The sequence below is a fragment of the Rhinopithecus bieti genome, unplaced genomic scaffold (assembly GCF_001698545.2).
Source record: "Rhinopithecus bieti isolate Rb0 unplaced genomic scaffold, ASM169854v2 scaffold_33474, whole genome shotgun sequence".
In the NCBI taxonomy this organism is placed as follows: domain Eukaryota; kingdom Metazoa; phylum Chordata; class Mammalia; order Primates; family Cercopithecidae; genus Rhinopithecus; species Rhinopithecus bieti.
In genome coordinates, this window is record NW_016814460.1 from 253,317 (window position 1) to 272,259 (window position 18,943).

Consider the following 18,943-nt stretch of genomic DNA (forward strand, 5'->3'; position numbering starts at 1 on the left):
TTTTTTTTTTTTTTTTTTTTTTTTTTTTTTGTAGAGATGAGGTCCTGCTATGTTTATGTTGCCCAGGTTGTTCTCAAACTTCTGGCCTCAAGTGATCCTCCCACCTCATCCTCCCAAAGTGCTGGGATTACAGACACGAGCCACTGCACCCAGCCTGCTTTTTTTTTTGAGACGGAGTCTTGCTCTGCCACCCAGGCTGGAGTGCAGTGGCCGGATCTCAGCTCACTGCAAGCTCCGCCTCCCGGGTTTACGCCATTCTCCTGCCTCCCTCCTGAGTAGCTGGGACTACAGGCACCCACCACCTCGCCCGGCTAGTTTTTTGTGTATTTTTTTAGTAGAGACGGGGTTTCACCATGTTAGCCAGGATGGTCTCGATCTCCTGACCTCGTGATCCGCCTGTCTCGGCCTCCCAAAGTGCTGGGATTACAGGCTTGAGCCACCGCGCCCGGCCTTTTTTTTTTTTTTTTAAGAGACACTGTCTCGTTCTGTCACCCAGATCATAACTCTGGACTTCCTGCAGAAGAACAGTGAGGTGAGGACTTTGAGTGCGTCTGGGGAGGTCTAAACTCCAAAATACTTTACAATAAGAGAAGGTCCTGCCAGGCCAGCAAGTACAGGTGTAGGGGGTGTTATTTGACTTCAGGAGGGTACAGTTCAGCACCTGGATCCTATCAGCCACTTTAGTCCAGATCCTCTTCTTAGACTTCTCATGTGTCATATGCATTATTTAATCTTCCTTTCCCTCCCTTACCACTTCCTTCTGATGTCTGGATCATGTTTGGTTCAACAGATTTCAACAGAAGCTATACAAGAGCTCCTGGACAAGATCTAGAAGTGGCATGATCATAGCTCACTGTAACCTCAAGCTCCTGGGCTTAAGCAATCCTCAGCTTGAGGCCTCCCAAAGTGTTAGGATTACAGGTATGAACCATAGTTCCCAGCCCAATCTGCATTTTTAAAAAAAACACCCCAGATTATTCTAACATACACTAAACTTTGAGAATGTTTATCTTAGAGCCTCAACTTGTTCATCTATAAAATGGTAAGGATGATAATAAACATTTCACGGGGCTATTAATAAGAGGACTGAGTGATATAATACATTAAAAGACCTGGTACATACAAAAAGTCTCCATAAATGTAATTTGAATAGGAACTGACTGATCAGCATCAAATCATGGTGATCAGCATCAAACCAGCTCACACCACACTCCCTTCAAATCCAACAAGTACCTTCTCTCTCCCAAGTCCAGATGGAGAAGACTGAGTTGGTCTGGATTGAGGCTGGTAATTAGGAAGCCCCCTAACAGAGGAAATGGGAGAAAGATAGTAGCCATGATCTTTCCTTTACAATTACAAACTTCATTTGATCTTCACAAGCTCCTTATAAGGGAGGTTAAGTGACTTGTCTAAGGTCACACAACTCATCCATCTCAGTCAGGTTATCAAGGTCTACAACTCAATGTAGACCCACATTGGAACCTAACCGTGTCCCCAAACAATGAAACTGTTAAGGCAGAACAAGCCTAATCATGCAATTAGCTTAGAGAGAGACTGGAACCCATTCCTTCATAGCTTCTACAGTCTCAGCCCATCCAACCTTAATTAATTCTGTCGGTTGGCCCATAGAAGACTGAGTGTCTTGATGACGCTGACAGTGACTTGTTTATCTTGGCCTCCATCCTTAGAGTATACAGAACGTTCTCAGTAAAAGTTCATTAAATAAATAAAATGGAAAGGGGAAAATTAATCAGGTGTGAGGCTATCTCCCAGAGCTCACAATGGAGATTTCTGAGCCAGGGTTTCTAAAAATAACGGTGAGCCTGAGAAGAGTAAGGTTGTAGGCTGACTTCAAGCACACACTTCCCTCGGAGTTTCTCCTTCCCTCACTTACAGATCTTGTCCAGGAGCTCTTGTATAGCTTCTGTTGAAATCTGAACCAAACATGATCCAGACACCAGAAGGAGGTGGGGAGGGAGGGAAAAAAAGATCAAAGAATAAATTTGACAAATGAGAAGTCTAAGAAGAGGACCTGGACTCAAGCGGCTGAAAGGATCCAGCTGCTGAACTGTACCCTCTTGAAGTCAAATAACCCCTCCCCACACACACACACCCCATACTTTCTGGCCTGCCAGGGTCCTCTCTTAATCTAAAGTCCTTTAGAGTTAGGATCTCCCCAGACCAAAGTCCTCACCTCACTCTTCTTCTGCAGGAAGTCCTTCTATCCCACCAACATCAGTTTTAATCCAAGTCCTCTGTTTCAGCCACCATGGAATCTGGCACAGGAAAGGTATCTTTCGCTGTAGAACAGGATGCTCAACCCTGTCCAGTCCTCATCTGGCCCCAAGGAAAGCTGGCAGCTTCCCCCAACTTTCCTTCGACCTCCATCCCTGCCCATTTCACTACCACCACTTCTTTCTGCTTTACCTTCAGTCCCTGCATGATTGGAAAAGCCTCAGATCCTGACTCCCAGAAGTCCACAGTCTCTCCTAGCTCTAGGCAGCCATTGGGAGAAAAAGACTCTGGCAGTTATAACCCAACACCTCAGAAGAGTTCAGCTTCTCCAGCTTTTACAGTTCATTTATTTGTATCACCATGGCTGGTGTTCTGGGGATTTCCAAAGTCCCCTGCCTCTTCTTCCAGCACCCACATTCCCAAAAAGATCACCATAAGTAGGGGGCTTAGGACAGGGAAGCCAGAGAAGGACTTCCTGCAGAAGAACAGTGAGGTGAGGACTTTGAGTGGGTCTGGGGAGATCCTAACTCTGAAGGACTTTAGAAGAAGATAGGGGATGGTAGTCAGGAGAAGAACTGTATTTCCAGTTTGGGTTCTTAAGACAAGATTAAATTTCAAAGGGATGTGAGGTCCTAAGGATGTTGGGAGTCAGGAAGGAGAGAAAAGGAAGAAACACTGATAAGTCACCTGCCATAGTCAAGAAGAAGCAATTTCAAAAAGGGAGGGGGGAATGGAAATGGAAGGAGAATAAGGTAAAGGGCAAGATGGACAGAGTAAAAGGTGAAGTTGGCACGCACACACACACACAAAACATATGGAGGACTGTCAGGTCTTGATCTCTCCACTTCACTAAACTACAACTGGTGGATCCATGAGCAACCTGTCCTCTTCCTCCTCCCCCTTCCTCTCCTCATCCCTGGCACCTACCTGAGGATGGGGCCCTGAAGGTGGCTCCTCTGAACAGGAACAGGATTTGCCATGGGAATCAAAGTTTCCTGCTTCAGAGTATCAAAATCCTGACCCCGGGAGCCCCAGGGCCCCTAAGCGGGGACAACTTCCTCTTTGGCCCCTGCCCTCCTCCTCCAGCTCCAGGTCCCAGTAGAACTGAGCGACTGACCAGAGAGAACTTTGGGGAGGGGCCTGGCTGCAGGAAGAAGAGAGTGGGGAGGCAGAGACCCAGCCTACCGGAACTGGGTGAGAGGGGAGGCTGCGGAAAAGTTTCACATCTGAATCAGATGGGAAACAAGAATCTGTTCTCAGAAGAAGCCCAGAAAGGACAGAAATAGCACAGGCCAGCCTCTTGGTCTGAGGAGGTGGGGCTCCTCTTTGGGAAAAAGGGGGTTAGCAAGAGGTTTAAGGGTGCAGGAACAGGGAACCATCCTGAATCTGTCACGGAGAGGAAGTCTGTAGCGTGAGGGGAAGGGGTCCTGTAAGAACCCCCAAAAGGAGCTTAGTAGATTCAGCTCCCTCTTCAGGGTCTTTTTCTGGGGCCATTCTTCAAAATGAGCTTTAATCCACCTCACAGAATGGAAGTAAGACAGGGGGATGAACTTCCCACAGAGAATAAGAAACTGTAGGGAGGGGCTTCCTGAAGCTAGGTGTCAGGGGATCCTTATCCAGAGGCCGGCTCAACAGGGAGGGAAGGGCCCTCCACCCACAAGCAGAGAATGAAAGTCAAGAGAACTCGCTCATAGAAACCAAGGGGTTGGGCAAATTAACACCCCCAGCCCCAGTTTTCTCATTTGTAAAATGGAAAGTGGGGAATAACCATGAATTAACCAGAGAGAGGTCAATCCTGCTCAGAGGTAAGGAGAAGCGACGAGATGGCCCAGGAGGGGCCAAAAGAGGCACCCCGAAGGGGTCTGAGGACCAGGACCCCCTCTCCTGCCTTCAGACTTTGCTTTCGCCAAGGTTGGGGAGGGAAGAACCCAGTCCCTGCAGCTCCAAGTGGACGTGCGCACACTGTCCCAGCCCGCCTCCTGATTGGCTAGGAGATGACATCACCAATACATGTACACTGAGGCCGTGATTGGTCAGATGAGGAGTTGGGCGGGGCTAAGGGGGAGAGCTGGCGGGTGAAGCCCAACGCGTTGGGGAAAAGAGTTCGGGGATCTGCAGTCTGTTAGATCTAGGTCTCTGGCTGTGGTAGAGAGGAATAGGAACTAATGGAGTGGAGTATGTCAGCAGAAAGGGAAAAGAGAAGACACAGGCCAACAGCTAGGATTTTATGACAGGAAGTTTTCCCTTTACCCCTACCCATCAAAAGCAGGAAGAAATTAAAATACTTTGTCATTATGCCAAAGCCTTGAAGAATTAGAAATAAATGAAGTTGGGGAACCTGCTGTTTCTCAGCTCCACCGAGTACTGGGACAAGTGGAAGTGGGCTTCGATCTCAACAAGAGGAATGGAAGTCAAATATCTTAAGGCTATTCTCTAGTGAACACCTGGTAGCCGTGAAGCAGGGCTGCTGCAGATCTTGGGAGAAATAAACCCACTCTCTGTATCCCTCTCTTTCTCTCTGTGTCCCACCACCACCCTCCCCACAATGGCCACAAGATGATGAGTGTTTTTAGAGAGAAAGGACTTGACCCAGTGTCAGAGCCCCTGAATGCCACCCGGGAGATGAGCACAGGTCATTTGGCATGTTCTGTGGACAGGCTTGCGTTGCAGGATGGGACTGGGAGTGGGGGCAGATGGCAGTACACAGCCTGGAACACTAACAACCTCCAACCCAGGCCAGCTTCCCTGCCTCATCTTGTACCCTCACTCCAGACCCTGCCACTCTAGCCAAGTAAGTGCTAAACTCAACTCTCCTAATGAAAAGTAAAGATTTCTTAGACCAGAAAAGCCTCGAAGAGGGTATCTTGTCCATTCCTCTGCTCTCTTACCCACTAGAACCAAAGCTGGTTGGACGAATGGCTGCTCAACACTTCAGCCCACGTATGCATGCTGCATACTTTGTCCTAACCTGTTATTATTATTTATTGTTCCTAAGAGGAGGGATAGTTATCAACCATCATCCCTTCCTGGGGAAAAATTTCACACATAAACACTTACCCACACATATACACATACCCCACACTCCACCTCTAAGGAGACTGTCACCTGGCTGGCAGGCAGGACATAAATGTGATGACCTCAACAAAGGGTCCAGTATGGGTTTTCCTTTAGCCCTTAAATGTAGTTTAAAAATAGAAAGGAACCCAACTCTAATGCCTGCCCAGCCTGCAGTGAAGAATAAGGTTGAGGTAGGAAACAAAGGATGGGAGACTCTGTCTCTGGTAAGGAAAAAGGGGTAGGGGGATGGGGATAAAGGGGTGGTGCTTGGGAAGGGATTCACTGGCTGACTTCAAAGCTCCAAAATCTCAGAAATTGAAAGAACCAAGGAAATCATCTAATTCCAATAGAAAGAGGGCATGAGTTTAAAATCAGGAGACTTGTCTGGCTAGCTCAGTTGAAAAGAAAAAACTAAATTTAAAAAGAAATCACAAACTTTTGCCTAGATTTTATTACTATGTGTGACCTTGGGAAAGTCACACTGAGCTTCAGTTTCCTGGTCTGTAAAATGGGTAAATAATACATGCTTCACAGAATTTTCACAAGGACCTAATGAGATATGGTATGAGAACACCTTGGGAACCCTAAAGTGATACATGAATGTCAAGGATAATTATTTAGTCCAAAATCTTTTTTCTTTCTTTTCTTTTTTTTTTTTTTTTTTTTTTTTGAGGCGGAGTCTTGCTCTGTCGCCGGGACTGGAGTGCAGTGGCCGGATCTCAGCTCACTGCAAGCTCCGCCTCCCGGTTTAACCCCATTCTCCTCCTCAGCCTCCAGAGTAGCTGGGACTACAGGCGCCCGCCACCTCGCCCGGCTAGTTTTGCTATTTTAGTAGAGACGGGTTCACCGTGTTAGCCAGGATGAGTCTCGATCTCCTTGACCTCGTGATCCGCCCGTCTCGGCCTCCAAAGTGCTGGGATTTACCGGCTTAGCACCGCGCCCGGCTAGTCCAAATCTTTAGTTAGTTCAGCAAATATTCATTGAGTCATTCATAAACAAAGTCCCATATGCCCACTCTTACAGCCAGGACCCCTGAGTTTCCATCCAGGCCTCAAACGGCACCTGGATATTTGTGGGAAAGCTCTAGTCTCCCTGATGCCACCACTCCAGAGGTTTAGGGCTTCTCTCTGGCTTCTTATTCCAGAGGCCCCAGTGAGGCAGTGGAGGCAGAGGCTGCAGAGCACGTAGAGCACGAAGCTCCAGAAACCAAGAACAACTAGCTCTCCACCTCACCCGAGCATTCCCACTCCCCCACTCCCCTGGCTTCTGGCTTCCATTGCTATACAGACAGCCCCAGTTCTGGCAGCTGGCTGGGCACTGTGGCGGGGGTGGCTCCACAGATAAAAATAGCCCCCCTGGTGGCAAAGCTGGGTTGCCATCCTGGGAGGCACTGTTGACATGGCAGCAGTGGTGAGAGAGCCCTCAGCACTGGACAGAGGAGCTATGGGTGGGGGTGGGATGAGGGAAGGGAATGGGGCAGGGCCTGGGGAAGATTGGAAGACAGTGGGGGAAGGACAGAAACCAGGAGGGTGGAGAAAGGAAAAGAGGTAGGAGGTATTAAGGGGGCAGGGAGGAAAGGAAAGGAGATTTGAAAGGTGCTGCATTAGAGAGGCTGGAAACACACTCAAGAAGTGGGAGAGACTGCTTTCAGACTCCTCCTGTGCCTGCGCCTTCTGACCAGAAGCGGTTTCTAACAGGTGTTCCTAGCAACAGCCCAGCACAACTCAGATCACATGAGGAAGGGAATAATCTAAGCAGCTTGAGCCTCAGCCCAGACCAATAAGAACCCAGGTGTCCCAGCTCCCAGCCAAGAACACAAATGAGTCACCTTTCCGTCAGACTTCAGCCCTTGAGAGAGGGAGGAATTGGGAGGGGTGGGTGAGAAGGTCAGAGGAAGGCAAACTGAAGAGGAGGCTCCCAGTACCCAGTCCAGAAGAACTCTTTCTCTGGTTCATTTGTCCACCCCTCTTTTCCCTCCCTATACCATTTGATTTTGCTCATTAACCACCTCCACATGGACCACCCCACCAGCCCTCCAAACCACATCCCGACAGCTGTTCCCAGCAGATGCCCTGCTTCTATGGGGCCTAACAGATGTTGAAGGTAGTCTGGGATGGGAAAGTAAATTAAAAACTTGGCAAGAGTCTGACTGCAAGTGTGACGAGGGCAGCATCAGATTATGGATCAGCAGGATTTGGGTCTGGTCCCAGCACTGCCCCGATTTTACTAACTATCTCTGGGGATTGTTCCTTCTCTGTAGCCTTTATGGTTCTCAGATTCAGGGACTGGGTTGGAGACACTGGGGAAGTAGGATGCTTGGGCCTTAATTTCCCAGTTCCTGAGTTCAGCCTTTCTGACTGGCTCACTGCTTCCCCAAATCAGCTCTAGCCCAGTGCTTAAAGGAGAAGGGTAGATTTTTTTCTTTATCAGAGAAAGGCCACATTCTAACCTCCATGAACTTTCCAGGAAGTTCTCCGGCATATCTGTCTTCAATTTATTTCACTGCCATTAAAAACAACAGCAAATTTTGTTGGCATTTCAAAGAAGAGCAGAATGGGAGAGAACAGGAGGGACCAAGAAGTCTTTGAAGTATCTAGTGCAATTTGGTTTATTATGTATCTTCCAGACTGGAATTTCTAAAGCAGTTGCTTAGTAGAGAGATGCTCACGGTTTAGGAAGTTTGGCAATACTGTTGGCATGTGTGTTCACTCAGTTCAGGCTGCAAGAAGTTTCCAAACAAGGTGGGCACAGAGGAGAGAACAAGAGACACGGTGCCAAGCAGATATGCAAGAGCTGATAAACAGGGGAGCAGGGAAGCCAAGGAATAGGGATAAAAGGAAAAACATCCCTAGCCCCCAGGTCCTGCCTGCCAGAGAATCACTCAGCCTCTCCCTATGACCAGCCCCCAGGCCCCAGCCCTCAACCCCCAGCCAACCAAGCTCCCTTCCCAACCTAAATGGTGCCAACACCAGCTGGCAGCCTAATCACCCCACTGTAGCCACCATAATTATTTGCAAATCTGACTTCTCACTGCAGTTGTGGAATCAACTGACCTGGAAGTCTGGCTCTATCCAACAGCACCACCTGAAGCACCCCCTTTCTAGCTCTTCTCCATGCCCTATGCCCCCAGGCCTTACCCCAAAAACAACCTGACCCTTCTCCCACCAAGCCTTCCTCTCTACCAAAACCCCAACACAGCTCCCTCAGTGCACCTTTGCCAGGTCTGAGTGCTGAAGTGGAATCTGAACCTGCTGTTTTCTTCTCAGACAGCAATAAGCTCCATACAGGCAACCCCAGCTGAGGGGACAGGAGCAGTTGCAGGACTGGGGGATGCTGGGGCAGAGGGGCAAGAGCAGGGGCACTAGGGACCTCCCTGCATTGAATGGATAACAAGTTGATTTTATCCTTTTCCCTTCTCAGTCACCCTTTTTTTCCCTGCTCAATTCTCATTTGTGCCCCTTCCCAAAAGAAGGGAGGAATGGTCCCACCGTTCTCTTAGACCATGTAGTCTTGCTCCCTTAGGGGACAATTTTATTATCTAACAACTTCCAGTCTCCCCAGTTGTCTCACCTCCACCCCACCTGCTGCCCTGGTTCTGTCCCTCTTTCTCTGCTGCTATCCTGAAAAGAGTTGGAAAATAGCTACTCAACTTCCGTACCTGAGAAAAATCAGCCCCTTGAGATTCAAAGGCAATTACTTGGCTTCCTCCCCAGAGGGACTAGGAGGATGAGGTCACTGAGAAGGCAAAAGACACGCCTTGCAGAAGATAGGAGTCGGGGCTGGACTCATAAGGCCCCAGAGGGCACCTATTGCAAGCTTATCCTGCACCATTACCACAGTAACCCCTCAGTGAGGTGAGGGAGCCACAGGGATTTTCTGACCCCTAGCCAAGATGAGGGAGGAGAAGTACTGATGGCAAGAGTGAAAGGCTAAGTCAAAGGGAATGGGACAGAGAGAGGAAGTGGGACAAGGGAGAAGAGCAAAAGGGAGCCTCACAGCAAAAGAGAACCCAGAGAAAGATGAGGCAAAGGAGAAGATGGAAGAATCAAAGAAGCGAAAATGAGAGAGAGCAGAGGAGTTGGACATAAAGCCTCAAGAATTCCTTTAAAGACTCAAAACGAGAGGGAAGACCTGTTTTCAAGGTTTTCTGCTCCTCCATCCCAGTCTGAAGGTGGCAGAAAGATTTTTTTTAAAGGTCGGTGGAATCTGGGAGATAGGAAGGCTACCATTCCTTTGATTTCAGGAACTCCCTGGCAGGGTGTAGTTATAGATGTGCAGTCTTCTTTCCTGCTGAGCATCTCACCTGGCCTTCTAGTCCCATGCATCCCCAACCTCCTTCACCTTCCTCTGGGCAAAAGTAGTAGATGCAACCTCATATGTGGAATCCTCTGTCTTTTTTCAAACCACCTCCTGAGGCTCCTGGACAAGCAGAGTGAAGTTTGGATTCTAAGAGACTTTAGTAATTTTCTAAAATAGGATGTGGTATACCTGATAATACCCTCAAGCCTAGGGACTTGGGATAAATGTCAGAAGGGAATTCCCCAATGTTCATAGAACCCACCTATGGCAGCCCCTAGGCTTCCCACACTCGCCGTGTCTCAGAACTGCAATTGCTCCATCCACTTCCAGTTTGACCATCGGGAAAAGATGATAAGGAGGAAGTTCCTCTCCTTTCTTTTGACCTCAGTGGCCCACATCCTTCATAATATTGCCCTCCTCTAGCCCCACCTATCCTTCTGGTCTCTAAGCTCAGACACGTGCCTTCTCTCCTTCCAGATAACCATCAACAAAACTCCTTCAATCACAGCTCAAATCTATTAGGTAATTCATATTCCTACCTCTTGAATCTTTGTCTCCCTCAGCCCAGCCAATAGTTGCCCATCCATTCCCATTCCCCTGCCTCTTCACAAAACAAGCTCTCCCATGCTGAAAAAGACCTTCAGCCTTTATCATTTAAAAGTTACTTTTACATAATGATATTAAATGAAGAACTGAGACTCAGAGAGACTATGTGACTTAAAGAGTACACAGTTGTAATTGTTAGAACAGAATGTGAACTCGAACTCAAGTCTCCCATTATTCCCCGTGCCCTTCCACTGCCACCACTCTGCCTCCCTGTTTCCCTCCCTCCAGGCACCTATCCTGACCAGAGGTTTGTCAAGTTCTTCCTTGGGGCTGAATTTGATCCCCTACCTCTGCACCTTCCCTTCAACTTAAGACAGGAATTTTCTACCCTCTACCTTCCCAGAGATACCACACAGTCCTCATTCAAGACAAAGTTGATGGGGGAAATAGAGACAGAAGACATTTGATGGAAAAGTGGAGTATGAAACAGAGGAAGGAGAGATTCCCTTTGCCATGGCTGGAAGCAGAGGAGGAAGGACTAATCCAGTGAGGACAGCACCAAAAACTATCCCTACCAAGGCATGAGAACAATGACACTCCTTTTTCTCCAGAGGTCCAGGGAACCATAATTCATGCTGCAATCTTCACAGCAGCTCCACATCCACAGACAGAAAAAGGAAAATGGCAGCATGATTTTCAAAACTGGTAAGAGCCATAGAAGATCACTCCATGGGGCATATACAAAAAGAGGGCAAAAGGCAGTGTTAAATCAATGAGGCATCCAACCTCAGCTTCTTCCTCCCATCCACTGGATCTCCCCAGGAATGTCAAAAAATCTGAGTGTCACAAATACATACACAAGATCACACATAGGTATTATCCCATTACCTACATACACACATACATCATCTCATAACTAGGACAATTTCAGGTATTCAGGTAAGTGCACACCTTCCCAACACATTTATTATTACACATGCCACTTAAAAAAAAAACAGACACATCTTCATGGAGCTCTGTCCCCAGCATACCTATCAACCTTTACCCAAACACATATGTATACGTGTCAGGCAGGCATTCACAATTTCATCCCAACATATCTCACACAATCCAAACGCCACAGTTTCTGGATCCTCTCTGTAACTCCTTCAGTTCCAGGCTCTGTCCTGAGGTCCCCAAACCTCATACTTTTTGAGCATCACTCTCTCAAAAAAAACAACATCATCATCTTCTCCCTTTCCTCCACCTCCATTTCCTACTCCTCCCCCCACCACTCAACAAACACAGAGGTACACACGCACCACAGAATCAGAGACAGAACTGGACCTCGTGACATATGTACATATATTCACTATTTCATTTGTTCATTCCTTTATTTAACAGCATTTATTGAGTGCCTGTTATGTTCAAGGTATCACACTAGACTCTGATGAAACAAAGATAAGCAAAAATAATCCCCACTGGGGTCCCTGCTCCAGCTCATCTATAATGACCTTGAACCACAGCATAGAACATTGAGCCTAGACTTTGAGGGTCCCAAGTGTGCACCATGTGGGGAAAGAAGAAGAAAAAGGGACTATGTCTACACTGTCCCAAAGGAAGGGGGAAGTTCTATCTGTAAAATGTAAAATTCCAAGAGAAACTGGAGCAGAGAAAAGAGAGTAATGTTTGTACCATCCTGAGAAAAAGAGAATGCATATTTATGCTTTTCCTATGTATATAACCCCCTAAAGAAAAAAATGAGGCAGAAACCCAGAGTGGTAGAATTTCATCAGTTGGGTGGGTGTAGCAAAACAGGAAATACAGAGCCTCCCAACTCTCCACACCACTTGATGGAGTTGAAGCAGATTACAAGCTCTGTAGGAACAGGGACTATGTCTGTTTCATCCACCACTGACTATATCCTCGGCATCCAGCATGCCACCTGGTCCATAGAAGGTACTCAAGAAATAGTTGTTGGATGAATAAATGAGCTGAGGATGGCAAACCAAGGTCTGCTCATCATTTTTCTCGATTCACAAAAGACATAGGAAATTATTTCTACCTCTTCTGGTCTTCTTCCCGTTCCCTAATGCCCTCTGATCTCAGAGAAGGGTGGACAGCCAAATCAAACACTTCTTCTTAGGGTTAAAAATGCTGAAAATCATCCTGGCCAACTCATCATCTCCAGATGGCCTCTTTCACCCTCTCTTATGCCTCAGTTTATGAGTCTGCTTAATTAGGGAAATTGTCCTGAAGATAGGGGTAAAATCACACAGTTAAGAGACTCTCTTCAGTTCATATGATCCAGATTAGATTCTGAATTTATTTTTGACAGGGTCTTAGTGTGGGAAACAGAATTCTTGAATGCTCTTCCCAACAAAAAATTGCCCTGCACGATTATATTAGTGTGGGCTTTTTATCCAGAGTCAAAAAACAGCAGGCCTAGTCTCTCTGAAGAAAGTTTGGATGTCCTAATATAGAAATGAGAAGGGTAAAGGGGTGAAAATAGGATGTGTTGAGTAGAAGAATCTAGATAGATAGATAAATACATACAAGGATATATGCCATGTTTCCATTTCCAAGCAGTACCCAGTCCTAAGATATAAATCATGTCTATTTCCTATTTCCAGACTTAGCAACCCCTTTCCACCTTAACCAAAGGGGCATGGGGATCTTTATTTCCACTTAAAAGGGGGAACACCTCCTTTCTCACCTCTTCAGAAAACATCCCATTGAGAGAGTTGGGAAACTCCCACCTCTTACTCAGCAAAGCCCTAAATCCTTTTATTTCCCTTCATCTGATAGTCAAAGCCTCCCCAGTATTCAAAAAGGCAAAATCCAGTAGGCCATGAACGTAGATCAAGTTGGGATCTGCCTTGATATCAAGGTCTTTCTCTGCTTTAATGACGTGAGACTGGGAATCTATCCCTGCCAATTAATAATCAGGAGATTGTACTTTTTTGGGTAAGTTATATTACATGTAACTAGCTTTACTTTTTACCTGTAAAAATAGATTATTGTACAAAGCTAGTATTCTTAAGGATCAGACTGCTAAAGTGAGTGAAGACCAGAATGATCTAATCAATAACAATAGGGATCCTCGTCCACCCTAATCTCATGTAAGGACATCTCAGCTAAGGCACTCTGGAAGGACAGCTGCCTCTACTCCCTTCTCTTCCCAGGTTTCATGCCTCCTTCTGGGAATCCTGTTCTCTCACCACTGAGCACTTCTCACACTAAAGGAAGAAACAGCAATTCATTTTCAGGAAAGGCTTTTGGTTAGAAATGTGTGGGAGATAGTGAAACTAGTAACACCCACTCTTTTGCAGGGCCCTGTTACCTGGAATAGAGGCAAGGTAAGTATGATGAGCCACTAATGTTAGGGGAACCATCCTGAATTCTCCCATTTATGGACCTGGGGCCCTTCTTTACCTTTCAACTACTTCCTTACTTTCCCTTTTTCCAGCTCATTTACCATTAACAGAGCGTCATTTTCTATCGAGAATCACACAGTGCTCCTCCGAACAAAAGCATCACACAGTGCTCCTCCCAACAAAAATCAATTCAATCTGGTTTTCCATTTCTTCATCCCAGAACTCATTCCAAGGCTGCGCTTCATAGAGCCCAGCAAATTGGATTGGCCAGAGGCAGCCAAAGAGGGGGACTGAGAAGCACATTTGGATTCCAAGCCTTGTTGCCCACTATGCCTCAGTTCTCCCTAAGGCCTCTCCAAGTAGCTAGTGTATAAATCAGACCCACCTGCCACAGAAAGGTGTCATCTTATCACCATAGATGAAGTATTTAAAGGACAATACAATATAAGCATCTATCCATCCCCTACCCCCATCTCTCCCTCTCCCAGAACCCAGAAATAGAAAGCTTTGGTGCTCACTATGGAGAATATTGGGGAGGAACTGGGTTCAGGGCTGTTTACTGTGTTTCCTCTCTAAACATCCATAGTCTCCTATCTGTTTCCTCTTTCCTAGGGCCATGGATTCATCTCAGAGAGAGGGACATCTTCTCTTGTTCCCTGATTAAGAATCAACAGACTGCGGAGATTTCCCGATGACAGCAGCTGACTGGGAGATAAACATGGTGCATGGCTTGTCTTTGACCCAATCCTCTTTTTTTTCTAAGGAGCAGGGGAAAAGTTCCTTTCCTCCCCTGGGACTGGAGTATGAGCTACCTGAGTTCTTCCTTCTCCCATTTATTCCTCCCCACATGCCCTCGTACTGCAACAATAGGAAAAGATGCCCAAATGTGCTTGGAGATCCTGGAAGACCCTATATAAGCAAAAAGGCTTTGATTAAGCCAGTTACCTTGCCTTTGTCAATTAATATTTCTTCACCATCATCACCTCCTTCAGCTTCCAGGTGGGGCTCCAAGCCCCTCCATATTCCAGGTGGGTCCCCTCATCATTGGGACGAGTTTCCAGGTCCCAAGAGATGAGCAGCTCAGACATGGGGTGCCCCCCACCCCACTCCCTGTGCAGGAGGCAGAAACTGCCAATCCCAACTGAGACACATATGACCCACAGGTTGGCACAAGTATTCCCATGCAGTGGATCTACAGCTGTGTGCAATCACTCCACATACCTCTGTGACCCACGGTCACTCATGCACACACATGTCATGTGGCTCACATCTGCACAACTCTGCACATGGATACGTGTGAGTCAGCCTGGCACCTCTGCTGCCCTCCTGCAGCCCTGCCACACTGCATATACTGTGCTGCCTCTAAGCTCTGCGTGTGTCAGCCTGGGGTCCACAGGCACAGGCACATCGTTATCTTTGCAACTCCTAAACCCGCTCCAACCGGCCGGCTTGCTCCGCACATGCCTTGCACATGTGGCCTGGCCACGCGTGTCAGGGCCGTGCTTCCTCGCACCTGCCAACATGTGTGCCAAACAGAATCTACCAGCCCACAGCCCCGCTCCAGTTATCCCCCCTCCTCCTCCCGCTCAGGCTCCCTAAGGTCCCTTCCCCCCATTCCTGGGCCGGGGACTTACAGAGACCGAAGCTTAATCCACATCTTCTTGCTGGGAGCTGACTTCAGCTCCAGGGGTGACGGGCAATCCGACTCCTCCAGCATCTCTGGAGGACTGCGGGGGGACAGCTCCATGCTCAGCCACGGTCTACGGAACAGAGAGAGGAGACAGCATCTCAGCTCAGCTTCAGCCCCAGCCAAGAGACCCTCACCCCCCATCCCAGGCCCTTCCCACCTGCGGCTGGCGTGGACCAGCCAGGCCGGTGTCTCTAGGCTCGGCCCGAGCTGGCAGAGCTGCAGCTCCTGCGGCTCCTCCTCTCCCGCTGCCCAGCCGAGCTTTGGGCTCCCGGTCCAAGCTCTCAGCACCGCCGCTGCTGCTGCCGCTACCGCCGCCGCCGCCGCGCGCTGCCAGAGCCGCCTCCTTGCCTCTCTCCTCCTCCCCCGGCCGGGTTCCCCCCTCCCTCTGCTCTCCCTCCCTTCTCCTTAGCCTGCCCGCCAGTCTCTCACTCCTCGCAGCCACTCCTCCCCCTCCCAAAGGAACGATTGGAAGCCGGGGGCACACACAGACAGAAGCGCCCAAGGGCAAGCGCACGCACACAGGCGCCGGGGACGAGTGGCTGCGTGTGCCCTGTACTGGCGGATGTGAGTGCGTGTTTACAGAGTGCAGCGGAGGCGGCGGGCAGGACTTGGGTGTGGGTGGTTGTGTGGGTTCTCTCCGTGTGTTTTGAGTTTCTGTGTATGTGAGTGTGGTTCTATGTATCCACGTGTGCCTCGCTGCCTGCGTGTCCCATGTGTGAGGGCGGGGTAGCGGATGAGCACACATCTTTCCCGGCTAGACCTGGACTCGGAACCCAGTCAAAGCAGACCCCACCTGTGCTCCTATCTTGGAAAAGTTCAGGGTGTGCCGTGAGCTGTGATGGCATTCCACGCTTGGCCTCAGGTCCCTCAGCTTGATCTTCCCCATCTTTCTCCAAGACTGTGGCCTTCCCAGTGGTGCTTCTACCTGCCTGCCTAGCATATAGGAATTTCTTCCAAGTTCAAAGCTCTCCAGAGCAGGCAGCACCACATCTTCCTTTTTTTTTTTTTTTTTTTTTTTTTTTTTTTGAGAAGGCGTCTCTGTAACCCAGGCTGGAGTGCAGTGGCGCAATCTCAGCTTCAGCTCACTGCAACCTCCGCCTCCCCAGTTCCCACGATTCTCCTGCCTCAGCCTCCCAAGTAGCTGGGACTACAGGTGCAGGCCACCACGCTGGCTAACTTTTGTATTTTTTAGTAGAGATGGGCTTTCACCATATTGGCCAGGCTGGTCTCGAACTCCTGACCCCGTGATCTGCCAGCCTCGGCCTCCCAAAGTGGTGGGATTACAGGTGTGAGCCACCGCGCCCGGCCTAACATCTTCTTTGACTAGGTAATAACTCTACACAGCTAGGAAAACATTCCTGATATCAAAACCCCTCCTGAAGCACTTCCAGCTCATTTCTTCTATTCTGTCTTCAGAGAAAGAAATCTAGGAGGTAAAGGCCCAGCACAAAACAACCTAGCTGATTAATAAACATTTGTGGAAGGAGTGAACTGGAATTTGAACTCAAGACCTTGTAAAAGGGCAAAGCCTCCTCCACCCAACTGAGTCCTACCTAGGACTCTTGCAGGAACCACCTCTCTTGCTCGATATTGTTCTCCCCCTTAATGAGCACTGGCTTTGGCACTGGGGAAACTCCTATGTCAACAGAAAGTGGAGATATATTCACTAACTGCTGAATCCAAAACAGGCCACTAATCCAGGATCCCAGAATGTAAAATTTAGTTTCAAAAAAATTCTGGAGGTTGGAAGGAGGAGTGATCAGGAGAAGGTATTTACTCTGTTCTAAATGCTGAGTGGAGGCTCCCCCTCTCCCAGTCAAAGGAGGAGAAAAGAAGTGAAATGGAAGGGCGAAGAAGCAGATGGACTGTCACAGCTAAGACTCCTAACATAAAAGAATTGCCAAGTTAGGTCAGCATTTAGATTCAGCAGAAGTATCAGCAGAACCAGCTCCCAGAAAGTACAGAGGCAGAAAGAGATGGCAGAGTCAGAGATGGAGAAAAAAGTGGAAAGAATAATGGGACTTCCCACCCTCTGTCCATCTACCTTTAGCACACATCCCTCTTTTCCCTTCTTGCTGGAAGAGCAGACCCAGTCAAAACTGGCTGCATCTGAGACCCTAGTCACACTCCTACTACACAGCCCATTTCTGAAAATTTGGGAGTAATCTCCTCCTTATCAACTGAAAATGAAATGGGCTGGAAACTACAAAAGAATTGCAAATTAGGATGGTGCTAAAGAGTTCTAATTAGTAAATTAGGATTAGAACTAAGGACTCTCCAAATTTAGGCAGGTCTTTAAACTAGAACAGGTGGGAAAGAGGCAAGATGTACATCCACAGGGATCTCTCAACATTTCTTGTTAACATAGTGGCATATCCTGCTTTCCCAAGACCCCCTGCTCCTGACTTATTTTAAGGCTAATTCACACACACACACACACACACACACACAAAGTTATTCATGAAAGAGACATTAGAGTTCATCTACTCTAATCCCCTTCATTTAATAAATGGGAAAACTTCATAGACAATACAGTTTGATGGAAAAAGCAAAATAAAATAAATGAGAACTAACTAAACTAACCCAGAAAAATTATACAGTCCCACAGAGAGTAAGTGATAAAACCAGAGCCAAGTCAGAGTGAAACGAGCCTTTTTCACTCTGTGGCTCTCTTTCTCTTTCTTTAGTCACCAGTCCTGGTGTTTAGTCTCAACCTCATTCCTCTTGTTGCAATACAATCCCATTTCTGCCTTGCTGCATCCCTAAAGAGATAAGAATAGGGTATACTTGTTCCACTCAGAGGTTCAAAAGACAACTATTCTCTCCCTGTCTTTTCCTTTTGTCCCCAACCCCCACCATTCCCAGGCTCCTTCTCATTCCTCTCCTTTTCAGCTTCTAAACTGCCCCCTACCCCTAGGAGGCTCTGCCTCCTCACTCCCCTAACCCCACAATCCTTTCCAACAAGCTTTGAGTTTGATAGAGACCAAAAATGATGCTTTGGCAGCAGGTGACGGATGGATGTGATCTGCCTCCTACGGGAATGCTATTTAAAGGGGCAGCCTCACAATCCTCTCCTTCCAAAGTGACAAGAGAAAAGTCTGCTCCTCAATCTCTCCAGAGCTGCAAACTCAGCTCAAGTTAACTTCTGACTTCCTCAACCTGCAACCTGGCCTGCTGCTCCTGCTTCCTATTCAAGTGGGAGGGAGAGTACTTGACAACTCATTGAGGTGTGGGGGCTGAAGGGGGATTCATCTTCATCTCCTTTGATGACAGGTACTTAGGAGAAGCAGGAGGCCCTGTGGGGAGGAGGACTGGAAGAACACTCTTCCCCCAACCGCGTGAGTGCATTTCAGCCATGTGCCAGCTTCTTCTCAAAGTCAAACTTTGTTGGAGAAGAACTGATATAAGTATAAGGACCTAAGGTGAAGGAAGCCTTGTCCCTAGCTGGGACCTCCTCCCTCCTGGACCCTGGTGTTCACAGCACAGTTGTTCCCTTCCTGCAAAGCAAAGTGCCTCAGGGCATCATCCCCTTGCCCAGGCCCTGGACCTTATGCACCTTATTTTTTTTTGTTTTTTTGTTTTTTTGGTTTTTTTTGAGACAGGCTCTCGCTCTGTTGCCCAGACTGGAGTGCAATGGCATCATCTTGGCTCACTGCAACCTCTGCCTCCTGGACTCAAGCGATCCTCCCCAACTCAGCCTTCCAAGTAGCTGGGACTACAGGTAAGAGCCACTATGCCCAGCTAGTTTTTGTATTTTTTT

General features: G+C 47.9%; 1 protein-coding gene and 1 long non-coding RNA gene across 10 annotated transcripts in view; one reads left to right on the top strand and one right to left on the bottom strand.

Moving 5' to 3' along the window:
- Positions 1–16,184, bottom strand: part of PDE1B (phosphodiesterase 1B) — a 35,086-nt gene extending 18,902 nt beyond the window's left edge. For 3 of the 9 annotated variants that reach the window (XR_001881284.1, XR_001881283.1, XM_017851039.1), the window contains exon 1: positions 15,128–15,326. Coding sequence is in view for 4 of the 9 variants with exons in the window: in XM_017851039.1 (XP_017706528.1) it covers positions 15,128–15,324 (197 nt within the window). In the remaining 5 variants the exon portion in view is untranslated. The other 6 variants (XM_017851048.1, XM_017851047.1, XM_017851040.1 and 3 more) reach the window with 5 other exon arrangements.
- LOC108514650 (uncharacterized) lies at positions 5,438–14,359 on the top strand. The gene is made up of 3 exons (XR_001881285.1): positions 5,438–5,516; positions 10,541–10,842; positions 14,106–14,359. It is a non-coding gene; the product is annotated as an uncharacterized LOC108514650 (long non-coding RNA).
- Positions 16,185–18,943: the final 2,759 nt, after the last annotated feature.